This window comes from Abramis brama, assembly GCF_963993115.1.
Source record: "Abramis brama genome assembly, chromosome: 14".
NCBI classification, from domain to species: domain Eukaryota; kingdom Metazoa; phylum Chordata; class Actinopteri; order Cypriniformes; family Leuciscidae; genus Abramis; species Abramis brama.
In genome coordinates, this window is record NC_139976.1 from 38,945,425 (window position 1) to 38,965,424 (window position 20,000).

General features: G+C 44.0%; 1 protein-coding gene across 1 annotated transcript in view; it reads left to right on the plus strand.

The window, feature by feature from the left end:
• dnah9 (dynein, axonemal, heavy chain 9) overlaps positions 1–20,000 on the plus strand; it is a gene marked incomplete at its 5' end in the record, with an annotated part of 111,943 nt that overhangs the window by 62,262 nt on the left and 29,681 nt on the right. Inside the window, 14 exons of the mRNA XM_084135755.1 lie at positions 1,537–1,797; positions 2,300–2,725; positions 3,906–4,025; positions 4,902–5,090; positions 7,823–8,058; positions 8,137–8,259; positions 9,104–9,308; positions 11,828–11,992; positions 13,334–13,474; positions 13,955–14,125; positions 14,206–14,328; positions 15,854–16,047; positions 18,959–19,107; positions 19,459–19,586. Coding sequence (XP_083991881.1) covers positions 1,537–1,797; positions 2,300–2,725; positions 3,906–4,025; positions 4,902–5,090; positions 7,823–8,058; positions 8,137–8,259; positions 9,104–9,308; positions 11,828–11,992; positions 13,334–13,474; positions 13,955–14,125; positions 14,206–14,328; positions 15,854–16,047; positions 18,959–19,107; positions 19,459–19,586 — 2,631 coding nt within the window. The remainder of the gene's footprint in view (positions 1–1,536; positions 1,798–2,299; positions 2,726–3,905; positions 4,026–4,901; positions 5,091–7,822; positions 8,059–8,136; positions 8,260–9,103; positions 9,309–11,827; positions 11,993–13,333; positions 13,475–13,954; positions 14,126–14,205; positions 14,329–15,853; positions 16,048–18,958; positions 19,108–19,458; positions 19,587–20,000) is intronic.

Consider the following 20,000-nt stretch of genomic DNA (forward strand, 5'->3'; position numbering starts at 1 on the left):
TTATTCGTTTTATAGCCACTCACTAAGTGTTTCATCTTAAATGAGAATCTGTGTTGTTTTTCTCTGCATGTTTATGATGCCGGCTGTATGGTCACGGTCACAGCACTGTGTCCTATCTAAGAGTTCCTCTGCCTTTTTATCTCAAATTGTCTCTTTTAAGATGACTCATGATATTTTAACAACACAATATTATGCTTGTGTTCTTTGATGTGAGCTTGTGAAGGCCTGTGAAGACGAGGATCGCCTCTCTGACTGAAGAGGATCATTACAGTCGTTTCATGTAGTTTGAGGAGAGAGAGGGACAAACTTCCGTCGAGAGCTTGAAGTGTGCTTTCTGACTGCGCTTTCAGGGCAATTAGTCCTCCATCATCTTTACCTCCTATTCATCAGTTTAATTACCCACATGATAGCAGCTTGATGTTGTGGGTATATAGGGTTTGCTCCCCGAGGGCAGTCTGGTTTTCTGAGGGATAATCAGCAGGTTTGAGCTGGAGAAAGGATTTGGGATTGCCTTATTTGACTGTTTGTTTGCTGTGGGATCGAGTCTGACAACAGTTTTTCTGCTAATTACGTATTTCGCCCAGTTTTCTCTCCCGATCAGCTTTTGTCTCGCAGAATAAGTGCCAATCGCATAATCCCTTGTGACATATAAAAACAGAAAGACTTTCATTACCAAACGTTCATCCGCCTCGAGTGATTGTCATTTATCAATTAAAACTTCCAGCGCTCAATTCTCCGATAATATCACTAATATGATTTCACAATGACTCTAGAACAAAAGCAAATAGCCTGTTATTCAAAACAACTGGTGATGCAATTAGTTGATAACAGCTCATTAGCGTCCTCAACAGACTTTAATACTGAATAATAAATACAGCACATATATTATTATGATGCCGCTTTATAATAAGGTCCTATACATTTACAGCATTTATTAGTTTCTTATTATAATTAGGATTATAATTATATTTTATATACAGTCAAACCAAAAATTATTCAGACACCAGATATCATTTTTTATATTTCATCACTAGTGTGCACGACACTATAGTTCATTTATGTGAGGAAAGCAAAATAAAGTAAACTGTGACATATTATACCCAAAGATTCTTCATACAGCGACTACCAGTGACATTAAAAACATTTGGGACCTGATCATGTTTTCTTAAGTGTGTTTTCTTTAATTGCTAATGCTCTTTTTACACACAGACTGAACACAATGAAGCATTGCTTGGTGATTGGTTGAGCTAAACTGGTATTATCTAATTGTGTAGTTAAATTTAACAGCTGACAGATATTCAACATAATTCATGTGTGAGACAGTCTAACAGAAGGACGGACAAAACCAGTCAAATATCAGCTGAGTTCTGCTCATATTTATTACCATTTTCTAAACTATAGCGAATAAACTGTGATAATGTGAGAAATGTTGAAGGAGTCTGAATAAACTCTGGTCTGACTGTGTGTAATAGTTGTGTATGCCTGTGTCCCAGACGTGCTCTGCTCACCCGGTCCTCTCTCTCCGTCCTCCCTCAGGTGGACGATCTGAAGGCCAAGCTGGCGGCGCAGGAGGTGGAGCTGAAGCTGAAGAACGAGAGCGCTGATAAACTGATCCAGGTCGTGGGAGTGGAGACGGAGAAGGTGGCGAAGGAGAAGACCGTGGCTGATGACGAGGAGAGGAAGGTGGCCATCATCGCGGAGGAAGTGATGCGCAAACAGAGAGACTGTGAGGAGGACCTGGCTAAAGCCGAGCCTGCGCTCATAGCGGCTCAAGAGGCTCTCAACACTCTCAACAAGGTCCGAGATCTCACTTTATAACATACAGACACTACCAGTCAGAAGCTGTGGATCGGTTTAAAAGAAGTCTCTTCTGCTCACCAAGGCTGCATTTATTTGATTAAAAACACTTAAAAAACACTAATATTGTTAAATATTATGACAATTTAAAATCACTGTTTTCTATGTGAATATATTTTAAACTGTAATTTATTCCTGTGATCAAAGCTGTATTTTCAGCATCATTACTCCAGTCTTCAGTGTCACATGATCCTTCAGAAATCACTCTAATATGATGATCTGATGATCAGTGAACTTGTGAACGGAAGTGTTTAATGTTACAGAAGCTTTCTATCTCAGATGAATGCCTTGGTGAGCAGAAGAGACTTTCCGATCCAAAACTTGTGACTGTAGTGTATGTCTGTATAACTATATCTTTATATACTGTAGAATATTGTAGTTTTTTAGAAGGTTTGCTCACCGTATGTTTATCTTGTTTTGCCCCTGTTGTTCTTGTTTCTAGAACAATCTGACGGAGCTGAAGTCGTTCGGTGCGCCTGTGGCCGCTGTGACGAACGTGACGGCCGCTGTGATGGTGCTAGCGGCTCCCGGCGGCCGCGTCCCCAAAGACCGCAGCTGGAAGGCCGCCAAAGTGATGATGGCGAAGGTCGACGCCTTCCTCGATTCGCTGATCAATTTCAAAAAGGAAAACATTCACGAGAACTGCCTCAAAGCCATCAAGCCGTACCTGCAGGACCCAGACTTCCAGCCGGAGCTCATCGCAGCCAAGTCCAACGCCGCCGCGGGCCTGTGCTCATGGGTCATCAACATCGTGAAGTTTTATGAGGTTTACTGCGAGGTGGAGCCCAAGAGACAAGCCCTGAGCAAAGCTAACGCTGAGCTGGCCACCGCGCAGGACAAGCTGTCCGTCATCAAGGCTAAGATCAACGTGAGTAGCGCGTCGGTGTGCTTGTAGAGCCTCGAACAACAGTGACGAGAGGAAGACACAGCACACAGATCTGATTAGAAGATAGCCAGTATAAACACACTTATTTAGGCTGCTGACATGAAATGCTTTTGGAAAGTATGCTTTCTATATAAATATGCGGTAACACTTTATTTTACAGTGTCCTTACATATGTTACATGTACTTACCATAGTAATAAAGGAAGTTATGCATAATTGCATGCAACTAACCCTAACCCTATAGACCTTATGTAGCTCCGCCCCTTTCAGTGCGTTGTCGTTTGTCTTCCGGTCTGCGATCTTGCGTATTTATGAGAATGCTAATCTTCCCGGTCTACTGACAGGTTTAGACATCTGCTTTAAACATTACAATCCGCATGATAACTTTCGTTTACTTCACATTAAGTAAATCCACTTCACCAGCGAATCACTCCTGGACAGCGATGCCATAGAGAAATACAGAGCGACCGCAGAAGCGGAAGTTCAAAGACAATATTGTACAGACGCTGCGCTCGTTTCTCTGGTGCATACGGTCTATAGTTAATATCCCGATATAATTACACTGTAACAATGACCCCTTAAAATATAGTGTAACCAAAACATTTTTAACATTTTAATGTATCAAACTTTTATTGTTATGCATACAGCTTAAATGGCCTCGTATTAATTGAGATAAAATGAATTTGACGCCACATTACTGTTTAATGAATTATTGAAGGGAAACAGTGGAAAGGGTTGAAGAGCATAAAAGATTTTCATCCATTTACATTTGTGTACATTTTTACATAAAATCTTGATGTAGATAAAAATGGATTTATTTATTTATTTATTTTCTTGTATTATATCTTTATATCCTTTCCTTAATTTTTTAATTACTTCACATTTGTATTCTATATAGTCTATTTCTGTACTGTGTGTTCACTTCAGCAACATCCTCAGTGTCTCTCAGACTCTATAAAGTTTGACTGTGGATCAGTCTGAATGTGTTAAACTACACACTGTTCTCTCCTAAACTGCTTTACCAGTCTTTACGGATGTCCACACACACACACACACACACACACACACACGTCATCACCTCCTGCAGACCGCCTGAGGTTTACAAGTAACGTGTGATTTAAACATCCTCATAACATCCTCTGCCTGTCGTCTTCTCTCCACAGCAACTGAACGGGAACTTGGCGAAGCTGATGGCCAAGTTTGAGAAGGCCACGACAGATAAGCTGCGGTGCCAACAGGAGGCCGAGAAAACAGCGCTCACCATCGCTCTCGCCAACCGCCTGGTGAGCCAATCAGAGCCCTGATGCTGATCCGGCCTTCATTACGGAGAAACAGATGAGCACGCCAAACAGAAAAACATATGAATAATAATTAAAATGCAGCAAACCCACAGAATAAGTATTTTCTGCTGTGCACTCGAGCGTGCAGCTTTACTAGTGTAAATCACACACACACACACACACACTCACGCAGCAGAGCTGGTGTTTGCCTGAAGCGCACATATAAACCATTGTTTGATCTGGGAATGATTGTGACCCCGCAGTGTGTGAGGGGTTAAAGGTGAAGTGTGTAATTTACACACCATTACCACTGTATAGTAATTACCAGTGTCCATGTTACTAAAGCACCACTGAAGAAGAAACACGCAGGCCACAGATGTCAGAAGTGCTGTAATTCTGGATGTCCAGCTAGTAGTCTTTAAGAAAATATTTCTACTTAAAAAATTATATACTAGGGATGCACTGAAATTTTCGTTTTTTGTCCGGAAGAGAAAAAAGGCTGAAAATACGCCGCCCCGCTTTAGGACTACTTTATTTTGATAATAGGTAAAAAAATAAATCTGTTAAATCTGATTCTGCTGCATAGAACTGAATGAAGAATAATATATTGATATATATATTCATAAATTGATATTTAAGATTCAGATTCATTCAATTATTAAATTTAATTAAAAAGTTTAATAATACAATTATACAAAAAACTAAATGTAAAATAAGAAATTAATAAACTTTTTTTTTTTTTTATAATTTTCGGTTTCAGTTTTCGGCCCAGAATTTTCATTTGGGTGCATCACTAATATAGACTGTGTATTACTTTGAAGTTGAATGCGTGGTTTCTGTGAGTATTTGAGTGATCTTGCACTGTCCTGTGTGTGTCAGGTCGGGGGTCTGGCGTCTGAGAACGTGCGCTGGGCCGAATCGGTGAAGACCTTCAAGGCTCAGGAGGAGACTCTGTGTGGAGACGTGCTCCTCATCACTGCATTCATCTCTTATCTGGGATACTTCACCAAACGCTACCGCCTGGAGCTGATGGACAACACCTGGAGGCCGTTCCTCAGCCAGCTCAAGGTCTGGCCACATCTCAGACAATCACTGACAAACACTCCGCAGCTTTCAGTTCAACAGCAACATGTTTGATTAAGGCCAATGTGGCCTTCCTTTGAAATCTACAAGCATAATTGCTTCTCTATTGTGCCGTATATCGAGTGAAACGCTTCTGGAACAAGAACAAATGTGGGCGGGGCTTGATTGTGTCTGTGGGGAATTGACTGGCTGGTTGGATGGTTGTGGTTTGCGATTGGCTGACCTCATGTGAGTGACAGTTTGCCCCGCCCACATCATCAGAGAACAGAAGAGATGCTGCAAGAGGAACTTATTCTGATTCAAGATTTAAGAATTATCATTTTGATTCCATGGTGATTTTTATCGGTTAAAATTCATAATGTAAAAAGGGTTCATAAAGACAGACTGAGGCTACGTCTCCATTAATCCGGATAGATTTGAAACCGGCGTTTTCGTTTCCGGCCGCTCTCCGTCCACACTAGCGTTTCCAAACGCTCTCCGTCCACACTAGCGTTTCCGTCCACACTAGCGTTTCCAGGCGCTCTCCGTCCACACTAGCGTTTCCAGGCGCTCTCCGTCCACACTAGCGTTTCCAGGCGCTCTCCGTCCACACTAGCGTTTCCAAACGCTCTCCGTCCACACTAGCGTTTCCGTCCACACTAGCGTTTCCGTCCACACTAGCGTTTCAAGGCGTTCTCCGTCCACACTAGCGTTTCCAGGCGCTCTCCGTCCACACTAGCGTTTCCAGGCGCTCTCCGTCCACACTAGCGTTTCCAGGCGCTCTCCGTCCACACTAGCGTTTCCAAACGCTCTCCGTCCACACTAGCGTTTCCGTCCACACTAGCGTTTCCAGGCGCTCTCCGTCCACACTAGCGTTTCCAGGCGCTCCCCGTCCACACTAGCGTTTCCAGGCGTTCTCCGTCCACACTAGCGTTTCAAGGCGCTCTCCGTCCACACTAGCGTTTCAAGGCGCTCTCCGTCCACACTAGCGTTTCCAGGCGCTCTCCGTCCACACTAGCGTTTCCAGGCGTTCTCCGTCCACACTAGCGTTTCCAGGCGTTCTCCGTCCACACTAGCGTTTCCAGGCGTTCTCCGTCCACACTAGCGTTTCCAGGCGCTCTCCGTACACACTAGCGTTTCCAGGCGCTCTCCGTACAGCGCTTAAACCCTCACAGAAGCGCACTGAGATGATACAGACGGGGAAATAAATGATCAAGTTATCGCTCGATTCTTCTGGCAGGATCATTTTATTCAGCAAATATCTCCTCATTCACTGATCGTCCAGGTCGCTCTCACTCACTGTTATATGTTCGGTCTAAAACGAAACTGTTTTCATGTTTCACCGCAGGACAGCAGATGCGAGTGTGTTTTCTGTCATGTGTGCAGGACTGTGATATGAAGAGTGTGTGAAGGAACATATTTCAGCAGCTGAAAGAGAACAGCACATAACAGGCACTATACGCTCTACGCACGAACGCTGCTGACGTATTTCCGGTAGAATCTCAGCCAGCGTCTTTACTTCCGCGTAGCGCGTTCTATGGTGAAGTGTTCTAGCTGCAAAACTTTCATAAAATTCATTTTCTCAGAAACGATTTTAGAAACCGATTCGCTAGTCGGATTTCGCATGATATGAGAGAATACAAATATATAATTTAAAGCCCTTCTCTAGCCGCGTTTCCATTACCCTTCAAATTGCGCAAATTGAAATTGCAAATTGAAAATACGCTTAATGGAAACACGTATTTTTCGCAAAAAAGTTTTTCCGCTCGCATGAGGGGTTTTTTCAGTCAATTCGAAAAAGAAATATTTCGCAAAACTGCAATGGAAACAGTTTTTGCGCATTTATAGGTCACCTGACGTAGATGACGCGGTGTGTTTGGACAGAATACGAGACAGAGTTCTTTATTAAATTCATATAAGACAAAATAATTACAGGAATACTGGATTCTAAACCTCAAATAAATGCCACAATCAAGACCTCGAAGCAGAACTGAGGGAGAAACACCCAGAAACTCCTCATATGTGCCGCTCTTCGATTAATAATAATGGCTAGTGCAGTGGCTGGGATTAGTAGGCTATAAACCTACCAACGTCCGTTGCCATGGTTTTTGGAATGACTTTACTTATCGCGAGAGGAAAAAATGAAGTTTTAGTCGCATAACATCAGTTAATGGAAATGCCGTCATTTTGCAATAGTTTTTTGTCAACATTTAGAAAAAATCGCAAAAGTTTTGCGCAAATCTGTAATGGAAACGCGCCTACTTTCTGACTCTTAGGTGTCACAGCTAACTGCCTCACGATACTGTTCACATCACTACGTTAACCGCTGGTTCTTGTAAACAGAGAGTGTAAGAGTGTAATTTGCCATTATCTCCGCCTAAAAACGTCTTCCGGCGCATCACCGGGTGTAACTGGGCGGGCTGAGACCAAACGCGGGGAAGCGATCTGGCATAGAGCCTATACCGGTATAAAAATACATATCTACATTATTGGTACAATATGCGTCACATGACTAAACTTACGTCATCGTTTTCTAATACCTCAGTTTTCCCAGTCCACACTACAACGCCAAAACGGCATTTTCAAATTTATCCACTTTGGAGAGCGTTTTCAAAAGGCTTGGTTTTCATTAATGAGAGCGGCGTCTGAGTGTGACGGACGGCCAAGCGGAGATTGAACTCAAGCATTAGTGTGGACGAGGCCTCAGTATCCGCCAGTCATCGCCTGTTGTCCCGCAGGTGCCGATCCCGGTGACCCCCGCCCTGGACCCGCTCACCATGCTCACGGACGACGCTGACATCGCCACCTGGCAGAACGAGGGGCTCCCGGCGGACCGCATGTCCACGGAGAACGCCACCATCCTCACCAGCTGCGAGCGCTGGCCCCTCATGGTGGACCCGCAGCTGCAGGGCATCAAGTGGATCAAGCACCGGCACGGGGAGGACCTGCGCATCATCCGGATCGGCCAGAGAGGGTAACGCTGCACGCTCACAGCACGCCTCCTGAATCTGCTGGGGTCGTCACTAAAGCGGACCCCTTCCCTGTCCCACAGGTACCTGGACTCCATCGAGAGGGCTCTATCAGTGGGGGAGGTCGTCCTCATCGAGAACTTGGAGGAGGCGATGGACCCGGTGCTCGGGCCGCTGCTCGGCCGGGAGACCATAAAGAAAGGCCGGTGAGAGTCTTTAAATGACCTTATCAGTCACTAAACCAGGGGCCGGATTCACAAAACATTCTGAAGAATAAAATTCTTCCTAACTGCCAATTTCTTCTTATTTTCTAACTTAAGAAAAAATATACGAATATTTTGTATTCCCAACAAATCATCTTAAGAATTTTCTTAAATTCTTTCTTAAGAAGATTGTCGTGAATCCGGCCCCAGGTTCATCATTCTTGTTTGATTTAGATCCATAGATCAGAAAATACTGCCAACAGACACAAAACAAATACATTTCCACCATGTTTTTTTAGGAATGAAATGTTGAATAAATCAGGCCGATGATAATAAGAGCAAACCTTCAGAATATTGGAATGAAACTGTGTGTGAAGCTGAAGTGGAGGTTTATGACTCTGTGTTTATGAATGTGGATTGAGTTTGAAATCTACGGACACGAAGAGATAAAGTGCAATAAAAGAAACTCTTAAATGTGCCTTTTGGATGATTTCTTTCCTCTAGTCTGAGAGAAGAAGCAACTGGAGCTCTAAACTGGGCAGTGCGTGAACATCACGGGTCTCGCCTCACAGCTGTTGCATGAGGGTTTTGTTGTTGTTGTTGTTGTTGTTTAAAATGATTATTGTGTAGTTTATTCACGTCACGTCTGTCCAGTCCTCTATGATGTTTGTGTGTGTGTGTGTGTTTAAACACAGAGATATTATTGCTCCATATGTTTGAGTTTGACAGTTTCCAGCTTTCTTCTCCTGTGATGTTGCATGAAAGACAGGAAGTCCTCCAGATGTGGAGCATCATCACGGCACCTGCACTAAATAATGAGCTGATTCTCGTTTCTAATCTGCAACAGCTACATAAAGATCGGCGACAAGGAGTGCGAGTACAACCCCAGTTTCCGGCTGATCCTCCACACGAAGCTGGCGAACCCTCACTACCAGCCGGAGCTGCAGGCGCAGTGTACGCTGGTGAACTTCACCGTGACCCGGGACGGGCTGGAGGACCAGATCCTGGCGGCTGTGGTCAGCATGGAGAGGCCCGACCTGGAGGAGCTCAAGGTGATCACGCTCACAGCGGATCCTGATCGCTTCACACGCGACAGTTCACAAATGAAAATTAGCCCATGATTTACTCTTCCTCAACTCATCCTAGGTGTAAATGACATTCTTCTGTCAGACGAATATAATCAGTTAAAAATGTCAGAGTAATGTGACGTACTGCTGATATTTACACTACTTCTGATGTCATGAGTTGCATAAGTTGCGCTTTAGGCGTAAGTAGAGACTGCGTATGTTCGTTTGGCCGGAAGCTAGAATTTTACTTTGTAACGTGTTAAATATGGATATTTTTCTTACACAAACACTTCGCTTCAGAAGGCCTTTATTATCCCCCCGGAGCCTGTGGAGCACTTTATGATGGACAGATGCACTTTTATGATGGACAGATGCACTTTATGATGGACAGATGCACTTTTATGATGGACAGATGCACTTTTATGATGGACAGATGCACTTTATGATGGACAGATGCACTTTATGATGGACAGATGCACTTTATGATGGACAGATGCACTTTTATGATGGACAGATGCACTTTATGATGGACAGATGCACTTTATGATGGACAGATGCACTTTTATGATGGACAGATGCACTTTATGATGGACAGATGCACTTTATGATGGACAGATGCACTTTTATGATGGACAGATGCACTTTTATGATGGACAGATGCACTTTTATGATGGACAGATGCACTTTTATGATTTTATGATGGACAGATGCACTTTTATGATGGATAGATGCACTTTTATGGACTTAAAACAGAAACGGCTATTCACTGCCATTATAAAGCTTGGTAGAGCCAGGACATTTTTTAATATAACTTGAGGGCGAGTAAATCATGGGCTAATTTAATTTTTGGGTGAACCAACCCTTTAATTAGATGCTATATGACAGGCGATTGTGAGCTTAATTGGATTCATCAGTTTCTGAGGTCTAGATTGGCTGAAGTTCTGCATGCGTATCAGAATATTTGATGACACTTGCTGTTTCCCAGAGAGCGGCTGTGTGTTCTCACCTTTACTTTACAAAAGGTTAATTAGTGGTGCACTATTTGCACCTTCATGTATATAATTAGCACACGCTTACCCTGAGCAATTTTGCTAATGACCAATGAGAGCTTTGACTATCGGTAACACATTTTCAAATGTATTATATTAGCATTAGTATATTAGCATAACATTACTGCAAGTAATTAGCTGGAATGGTCAAGCAAGCGTTTGTGCCACAGGCTCGGACTTCCCCATTACTCCTCTCACTTTCCCTGAGGAAGACACTTTTATTTATTTATTCAGCTGGACTTCAGTTCGTCTTCCTGAAGTGTGTGTCTGAAGCTGAAGCTGAGGGCTTTTATTTGCGAACAAATTACAGCAAACCAAAGAAGTGTTTTAACAACTGACAGGGAGTGAATGCGGTTATTTGGAGACGTGCATCCCGTAGAATTGATATGTTACTTAATGAAGCTTGATTAATTAGTGTCTCCAAGCTGAGATCCTCAGGATGGGGAAAACGCTGCCGAACTCTCCTATCGTCTTAATTAATATTGAAAGTTGTAGAAAGTGTGACAGTCCCTTAACGTGGAGTAAGATGACGAGGTATCGCTACACTCTGTCCAGTCTTTACTGGGTTTCATAATTAGATCTTATGCAAGCACACACCACAGGGATGCTGCGGGGTTTAGAGGGTTTGTTCATATTCCCTTGCTTGTGTTTTACATCACGCAATGCCATCATTAACTGCGGTGAGTTTATCTCATCACAGCCTCCACATTGAGATCTGCACATCTCAAGGCCATTAGATCAAGTAAATGCTACTGTGATGCGGGAGAGACGCATCAGTCTCGCTAATGAGCAGAGAACCTCAGATCAGCCAAACTCACTTTCTGTTGCTCGGATCAGACCGTAAGTGCACTGAGTTTCTTCAGTGAGGCTCTCGGCTGCTGGCTAATTGTTTGTTTTTCAGCTCCTGGGTAATTGGACACACAAGATGCCAGTGGAAATGTAATCATTAATGACTGACTCATTAGGAAGGGCTAGTTTCCCGAACCCGTTTTCCTCCTCTCTGATGAGCCGGCGCTCCGGATCTTTGACCCGAGCTCTTGTGATTTTTCTCCAGTGCTGTTATTTGTAGAGGATCATAGAGACGCTCCGGCGGCCGCGGGCCGAGCGACGCTGTTACAGGTTGCTAGTGTGCAGATTGACCTGTTCAGGGATGTGTAGTGTCTTGACAGTCCAATATGAGTGTGTCTGAGATGAAGCTCTCCGAGCGTGTCCGTGAGATCTGCAGTCCAGGCCGTCGCTCGTCTGCATTAGCTCTCTATCAGACGCAGGGACTGGATCCGCCAGCATTGACAGTCCCATCACACGCCGGCGCTGGGGTTTGATGTCTTTGGCGAGAGGAAGTCTGCTAATCCATGCAAAGACGACTGCATATATTGATCTCTCAGATGTGCCTGACTTCTGCCCCGTGGCTCTTGTTTTTATCTCACATGTCTTTCTGTGTCTTTTACTTTGTAGTCAAACCTCACAACGCAGCAGAACGGCTTCAAAATCACTTTGAAAACTCTGGAGGACAACCTGCTCTCACGCCTGTCCTCGGCGTCCGGGAACTTCCTCGGGGACATCGAGCTGGTGGAGAACCTGGAGATCACCAAACGGACAGCAGCAGAGATCGAAGTCAAGGTGTGTGTGTGTGTGTGTGTGTTTGCACCTGTATTGTCAGATAGTGATGTGTGTGTGTGTGTGTGTGTGTGTGTGTGTGTGTGTTTGCACCTGTATTGTCAGATAGTGATGTGTGTGAGTGTGTGTGTGTGTGTTTGCACCTGTATTGTCAGATAGTGATGTGTGTGTGTGTGTGTGTGTGTGTGTGTGTGTGTGTGTGTTTGCACCTGTATTGTCAGATAGTGATGTGTGTGTGTGTGTGTGTGTGTGTGTGTGTGTTTGCACCTGTATTGTCAGATAGTGATGTGTGTGTGTGTGTGTGTGTGTGTGTTTGCACCTGTATTGTCAGATAGTGATGTGTGTGTGTGTGTGTGTGTTTGCACCTGTATTGTCAGATAGTGATGTGTGTGTGATGTGTGTGTGTGTGTGTGTGTGTGTGTGTTTGCACCTGTATTGTCAGATAGTGATGTGTGTGTGATGTGTGTGTGTGTGTGTGTTTGCACCTGTATTGTCAGATAGTGATGTGTGTGTGTGTGTGTTTGCACCTGTATTGTCAGATAGTGATGTGTGTGTGTGTGTGTGTGTGTGTGTGTTTGCACCTGTATTGTCAGATAGTGATGTGTGTGTGTGTGTGTGTGTGTGTGTGTGTTTGCACCTGTATTGTCAGATAGTGATGTGTGTGTGTGTGTGTGTGTGTGTGTTTGCACCTGTATTGTCAGATAGTGATGTGTGTGTGTGTGTGTGTGTGTGTTTGCACCTGTATTGTCAGATAGTGATGTGTGTGTGTGTGTGTGTTTGCACCTGTATTGTCAGATAGTGATGTGTGTGTGTGTGTGTGTGTGTGTTTGCACCTGTATTGTCAGATAGTGATGTGTGTGTGATGTGTGTGTGTGTGTGTGTGTGTGTGTGTTTGCACCTGTATTGTCAGATAGTGATGTGTGTGTGATGTGTGTGTGTGTGTGTGTGTTTGCACCTGTATTGTCAGATAGTGATGTGTGTGTGTGTGTGTTTGCACCTGTATTGTCAGATAGTGATGTGTGTGTGTGTGTGTGTGTGTGTGTGTGTGTTTGCACCTGTATTGTCAGATACTGATGTGTGTGTGTGTGTGTGTGTGTGTGTGTTTGCACCTGTATTGTCAGATAGTGATGTGTGTGTGTGTTTGCACCTGTATTGTCAGATAGTGATGTGTGTGTGTGTGTGTGTGTGTGTGTGTGTGTGTGTGTGTGTTTGCACCTGTATTGTCAGATACTGATGTGTGTGTGTGTGTGTGTGTGTTTGCACCTGTATTGTCAGATAGTGATGTGTGTGTGTTTGCACCTGTATTGTCAGATAGTGATGTGTGTGTGTGTGTGTGTGTTACAGGTGAAGGAGGCGAAGGTGACAGAGGCCGAGATCAACACCGCCAGAGAACACTACCGTCCAGCGGCGGCCCGAGCCTCGCTCCTCTACTTCATCATGAACGACCTCAATAAAATACACCCCATGTACCAGTTCTCTCTCAAGGTACCGGTGGAGGCCCGGTGTTTCCCATCAGTGTGTTCTGTTCATTTCACGAGTAATAAAGAGTCATGAACTCTGAGTTTGAACAGGTGTAATGAATCAACACTGATGACCCAGAGTTCCTCTCGAACTGCAGAACAGAACTCTTTAAGAAACACTTTAATGTTCTGAAGAACAGCTTTGCAGACAAATAGATTATGAATGTATAATTCATTTGTGTGTGTTCACACTTTCTGGTGTTTTCAGTCATCATGCCAACAAGATACAGTCTACAGATATCAGAATAATTGCTGCTTCTTTTGTGTACAAATCTATGCAGAGAAATGTTGATCTTCCTCAGCTCTAGAAGCGCCTCATTAGAGAGAAACTCATTAGTTGTGTGTCCGTCTCTGTCTCCTCATTGTTCATGTGTGTGTGCGTGTGTGTGTGTGTGTGTGTGTGTGTGTGTGTGTGTGTGTGTGTGCGTGTGTTCCTCTGGTCCAGGCGTTCAGCGTGGTGTTTCAGAAGGCCGTACTGAAAGCTGAGCCTGATGAGAGCTTGAAGCAGCGAGTCTTGAATCTGATCGACAGCATCACGTCATCGGTGTTCCAGTACACGACCCGCGGGCTCTTCGAGTGTGACAAGCTCACATACACCGCCCAGCTGGCCTTCCAGGTGAGCATCTCACACACACACACACACACACACACACACACACACACTTCTCCTAAACACACTCTTCATCTCTCCTGCAGGTGTTGCTCATGAGTAAAGAGATCAATCCCCGAGAGCTGGACTTCCTGTTGCGTTACCCAGTGCTTCCTGGACTGACATCACCGGTGGACTTCCTGTCCGATCACTCCTGGGGCGGCATCAAAGTCAGTCTCGTTCTATACTTTATTTCTTTGAAACTGAGCTCATCATATCTTAATATTTGATTGTCAAATCAATTCATAACCAAGATGAGCTTTAATATCAGGAACGATTTCGAGTTTAAACCGAGAACATGAAACTTCTATGTTTCTGCTTTGGAGTTTGTCGTATAAATCAACATCCACGTTCAACTGTATGAAAACCTTCATTTTCTGCAACATAAGCAGATTTTTTTAATTATATTTGTATCGTTATCATAATAGTTATCTTCATTGGTGTGAACGGCCTTAAATGATGCAGACTATTAATATCTAATACTTTAACTGTATACACTAAACATTGGCTTTAAATAACTTATTATTGTGGTTGTTATTGTAGTAGTTTTTTTTTTGGAGTGAACTTTCCTTATTATATTACAGTTTGTATTTCAGCATCACTTCATCATAGATACAGTTAGCAGTTCAACATGACCACATGAACATCACGAGCCGGTTCACACTGACTGTGTTTCTGCTGGTCATGGCAGACGCCGGTCAGCGGAGCGGACACAGACGCGCTTTCTAAAAGCTGAACTTCCTTTAGCTTGAGCGCTGTGTTTCAGACTGGAGCGCAGCGGCTAGAGACGCTCGTGGAGCGAGTCTACACTGAGAAGCGATGGGAGACGGCCCGTACACACACGCTCCGGTCAGCTCGTGTTTAACTGGCTCTTCTGTCCTGAAGAGCTCTGACTCAGAGTCTCCCGGACACACGCCGCTCTCCGCACAGTTATTGTCAGCGCTGCAAATGTAAATCTGATCTCATTTGAGAGTCCGTAATGTGCTGAAATCTGCCGTTAGGATATAGTGTTTCCCATCAGCGAGGCTTTCTGGGATTATGAGTCATCATTCTCCCGCCGGATGAAAGGGACCGGCGTATGTCGCCGCGTTGTTCTTCCCTGAGAAGATAAATATAACTTCACCGGAGCAAATCTGCTTTCCTGCTGCCGAAGCACTTCTGGAAGTCTGGTTTATGAAGGAACACGCTCATGTTTACTCAGCAGTTTGTGGCATAAAGATGCTTTACTTTGTAGTTAGATTTGATTAGCGCCTTGACAATGTTGAATCTGACTCTTCTGTCATCATAACTTCTCTTCTTTTGATAAGATTGCATATTGTCCACTCAGCATGCTCGCAAAATAATGCAGACTTAATGAAACATGCTTGTATTACTGATGAAAGCTTGGCTGACATGAAGCGTGTCCTGCGGTGTGACATGCTAAACTCTAGTGAAGATCTTTCCTAATTATTTTTTAATTATTTTGCATGCAGCTTTTATGACTTCAAATTAATTCTGAGACGACATGAAATAGTTGTACTTTTAAAAATTAATTTGCTAAACCGCAGGAGCATTTCAAATGAGCTGGTGTGAGCTGAAGAGGACGTGTTACGCACCGCCTGCCTGTGATCTGGTTGTAGATGATGCCTGATCAGTATTTCCTCTGGCTAATGATCTATTCAGTGAAAGATTGGTGACGTTATGTTGTGGTTTCAGTCTCTCTCTGCCATAGAGGAGTTTCATAACCTGGACCGGGACATCGAAGGCTCGGCGAAGCGCTGGAAGAAGTTTGTGGACTCAGAGTGTCCTGAGAAGGAGAAGTTCCCTCAGGAGTGGAAGAGTAAGACGTCTCTCCAGAGGCTGTGTATGATGAGAGCGCTGCGGCCCGACAGGATGACCTACGCCGTCAGGTCAGAGGCACACCAGTCTAACCCTAACCCTGACCAGTCTAACCCTAACCTGACCAGTCTAACCCTAACCTGACCAGTCTAACCCTAACCAGTCTAACCCTAACCCTGACCAGTCTAACCCTGACCAGTCTAACCCTGACCCTGACCAGTCTAACCCTAACCTGACCAGTCTAACCCTAACCCTGACCAGTCTAACCCTAACCTGACCAGTCTAACCCTGACCAGTCTAACCCTGACCCTGACCAGTCTAACCCTAACCTGACCAGTCTAACCCTAACCCTGACCAGTCTAACCCTAACCTGACCAGTCTAACCCTGACCAGTCTAACCCTGACCCTGACCAGTCTAACCCTAACCTGACCAGTCTAACCCTAACCCTGACCAGTCTAACCCTGACCAGTCTAACCCTGACCCTGACCAGTCTAACCCTAACCTGACCAGTCTAACCCTAACCCTGACCAGTCTAACCCTAACCAGTCTAACCCTGACCAGTCTAACCCTTACAGTCACAGATCTGAACTCAGACTGATCTAATGCTTCATAGCCTCTGTCTGAAGACACTCGGCTGGTTGTTAGTGAACGCTACAGAACTTTAAGATCACTGTAAAGCAAACGTACTGACCTAAACATTTTTATTTTACAGAATAATTTAGCTTCAAAACCGTATGTTTAACCAAGTCCAAATTTGAAGTTGATATCACAAAAAATGAGTAGCTAAACGATTTTAAAGTAAAGCAAACGCAGCGCAATGTCTGATCTCAAAATATTTTGAACAGGATGAATTCTGAGTGTTTAAGCTTTCCAATAATACCTAATATACAGTGAGGAAAATAAGTATTTGAACACCCTGCTATTTTGCAAGTTCTCCCACTTAGAAATCATGGAGGGGTCTGAAATTGTCATCGTAGGTGCATGTCCACTGTGAGAGACATAATCTAAAAAAAAATAATCCAGAAATCACAATGTATGATTTTTTAACTATTTATTTGTATGATACAGCTGCAAATAAGTATTTGAGCACCTGAGAAAATCAATGTTAATATTTGGTACAGTAGCCTTTGTTTGCAATTACAGAGGTCAAACGTTTCCTGTAGTTTTTCACCAGGTTTGCACACACTGCAGGAGGGATTTTGGCCCACTCCTCCACACAGATCTTCTCTAGATCAGTCAGGTTTCTGGGCTGTCGCTGAGAAACACGGAGTTTGAGCTCCCTCCAAAGATTCTCTATTGGGTTTAGGTCTGGAGACTGGCTAGGCCACGCCTGAACCTTGATATGCTTCTTACAGAGCCACTCCTTGGTTATCCTGGCTGTGTGCTTCGGGTCATTGTCATGTTGGAAGACCCAGCCTCGACCCATCTTCAATGCTCTAACTGAGGGAAGGAGGTTGTTCCCCAAAATCTCGCAATACATGGCCCCGGTCATCCTCTCCTTAATACAGTGCAGTCGCCCTGTCCCATGTGCAGAAAAACACCCCCAAAGCATGATGCTACCACCCCCATGCTTCACAGTAGGGATGGTGTTCTTGGGATGGTACTCATCATTCTTCTTCCTCCAAACACGTTTAGTGGAATTATGACCAAAAAGTTCTATTTTGGTCTCATCTGACCACATGACTTTCTCCCATGACTCCTCTGGATCATCCAAATGGTCATTGGCAAACTTAAGACGGGCCTTGACATGTGCTGGTTTAAGCAGGGGAACCTTCCGTGCCATGCATGATTTCAAACCATGACGTCTTAGTGTATTACCAACAGTAACCTTGGAAACGGTGGTCCCAGCTCTTTTCAGGTCATTGACCAGCTCCTCCCGTGTAGTTCTGGGCTGATTTCTCACCTTTCTTAGGATCATTGAGACCCCACGAGGTGAGATCTTGCATGGAGCCCCAGTCCGAGGGAGATTGACAGTCATGTTTAGCTTCTTCCATTTTCTAATGATTGCTCCAACAGTGGACCTTTCTTCACCAAGCTGCTTGGCAATTTCCCCGTAGCCCTTTCCAGCCTTGTGGAGGTGTACAATTTTGTCTCTAGTGTCTTTGGACAGCTCTTTGGTCTTGGCCATGTTAGTAGTTGGATTCTTACTGATTGTATGGGGTGGACAGGTGTCTTTATGCAGCTAACGACCTCAAACAGGTGCATCTAATTTAGGATAATAAATGGAGTGGAGGTGGACATTTTAAAGGCAGACTAACAGGTCTTTGAGGGTCAGAATTCTAGCTGATAGACAGGTGTTCAAATACTTATTTGCAGCTGTATCATACAAATAAATAGTTAAAAAATCATATATTGTGATTTCTGGATTTTTTTTTTTAGATTATGTCTCTCACAGTGGACATGCACCTACAATGACAATTTCAGACCCCTCCATGATTTCCAAGTGGGAGAACTTGCAAAATAGCAGGGTGTTCAAATACTTATTTTCCTCACTGTATGATAATTATTAAAATATGTTAGCATGCGCCAAGTGTGACTGACAGCTAACAGGCTAATTTAATATTTATTTACAAATTAAAAATCGCTACACAAACACTGCAGATGTTCTCACTGCCTCGTGAACAGACACCGCTCTGAGGGATTCAGCTCATTAAGCCATTCATTCGTCAGACTGAATCAAACTAATATCGTAATTCTAATCTGTGCCTAACTCTTTTTAGCCGTTCCAGTGAATAATATATGTTTCTACACTGGCGTGATATCCCCAATCCCTGTACAGAGAGCGCTGTCTGCCACTGGTGGAGAGTTGGTAGTTGAGTAGTTCCTGCAGTGGAGTCTGTGATCGTGACCTTTAGGAAGACGACGCAGTGTTGATCTAATAAGACAGTGTCTTAAACCATCAGTCCTCAGTGCTCTACACACGGTTCACTGGGAACACAAGCTCTTCGTAACCAGTGCCGTAATCATGGTTTCTCCTGCAGGGATTATGTGGAGGAGAAGCTGGGCAGTAAGTTCGTGGTGAGCCGCTCGCTGGACTTCGCTGTGTCGTACGAGGAGTCGGGACCCGCCACTCCCATGTTCTTCATCCTGTCTCCCGGAGTCGACCCGCTGAAGGACGTGGAGAAACACGGTACTGGCCAGCTACTTCCTTTACCCACAATGCTGCAGTGATTTATAGCTAAGCTGGCATTTTGCCATTTTCCAAATGTCATTTTGGTATTTTTAAAATGAGCCCTAAAGATCAGCGGACCTGCTCTCACAGCCGTGATGGTGTGCGCTTGATGAAGCTCTGGCGTGTGGGAGAGACTGTCTGAGCTGATCACTGTATCCAGACTCTCTCCTGCTCTTCTCCATTAGGCAGAGTTGAGGGTTTACTGACAGTCATGTGAGGGATCAGATTAAACTCCAGTCAAACACACGCAGGCTCACGAACACCTCTGACGCTTCAGACCTGTAATCTGAGCTTTAATAACTCCTGCAGGAAGAAAACTGGGATTCACCTTCGACAACAAGAACTTCCACAACGTGTCCCTGGGCCAGGGTCAGGAGGTGGTGGCGGAGCAGGCTCTGGATACGGCAGCCCGAGAGGGACACTGGGTCATTCTACAGGTAAACACGAGCACAGCTGATGAGTCCGGGTGTGTGTGCAGCTGAAGGTCACATGCTCACATTACACTGATGCCTTCACCTGATTTGCATTATTGGTAACACTTTATAAAAAGGGTTTCTTTGTTAACTTTAGTGAACTACATTAGTGAACATGAACTTATAATGAAAAGTAATTCTAAGGCACTTATTTATCTTGATTAATTTCAGCATTTACTAATACATGAAAATATGTTATTGATTGGTTTCAGATGACAACTGAATAATGACACTTTTGTTTTTTGAACAGTATTTTTATTAACTAATGTTGAAAAACATGAATAAATACTGTATCAAATGAATCGCTCATTAGTGGGATCTTATAGTAACCCTTACGAAAAATAAGTTTATTCAAGTGTTCTATTAGTATACTTCTTT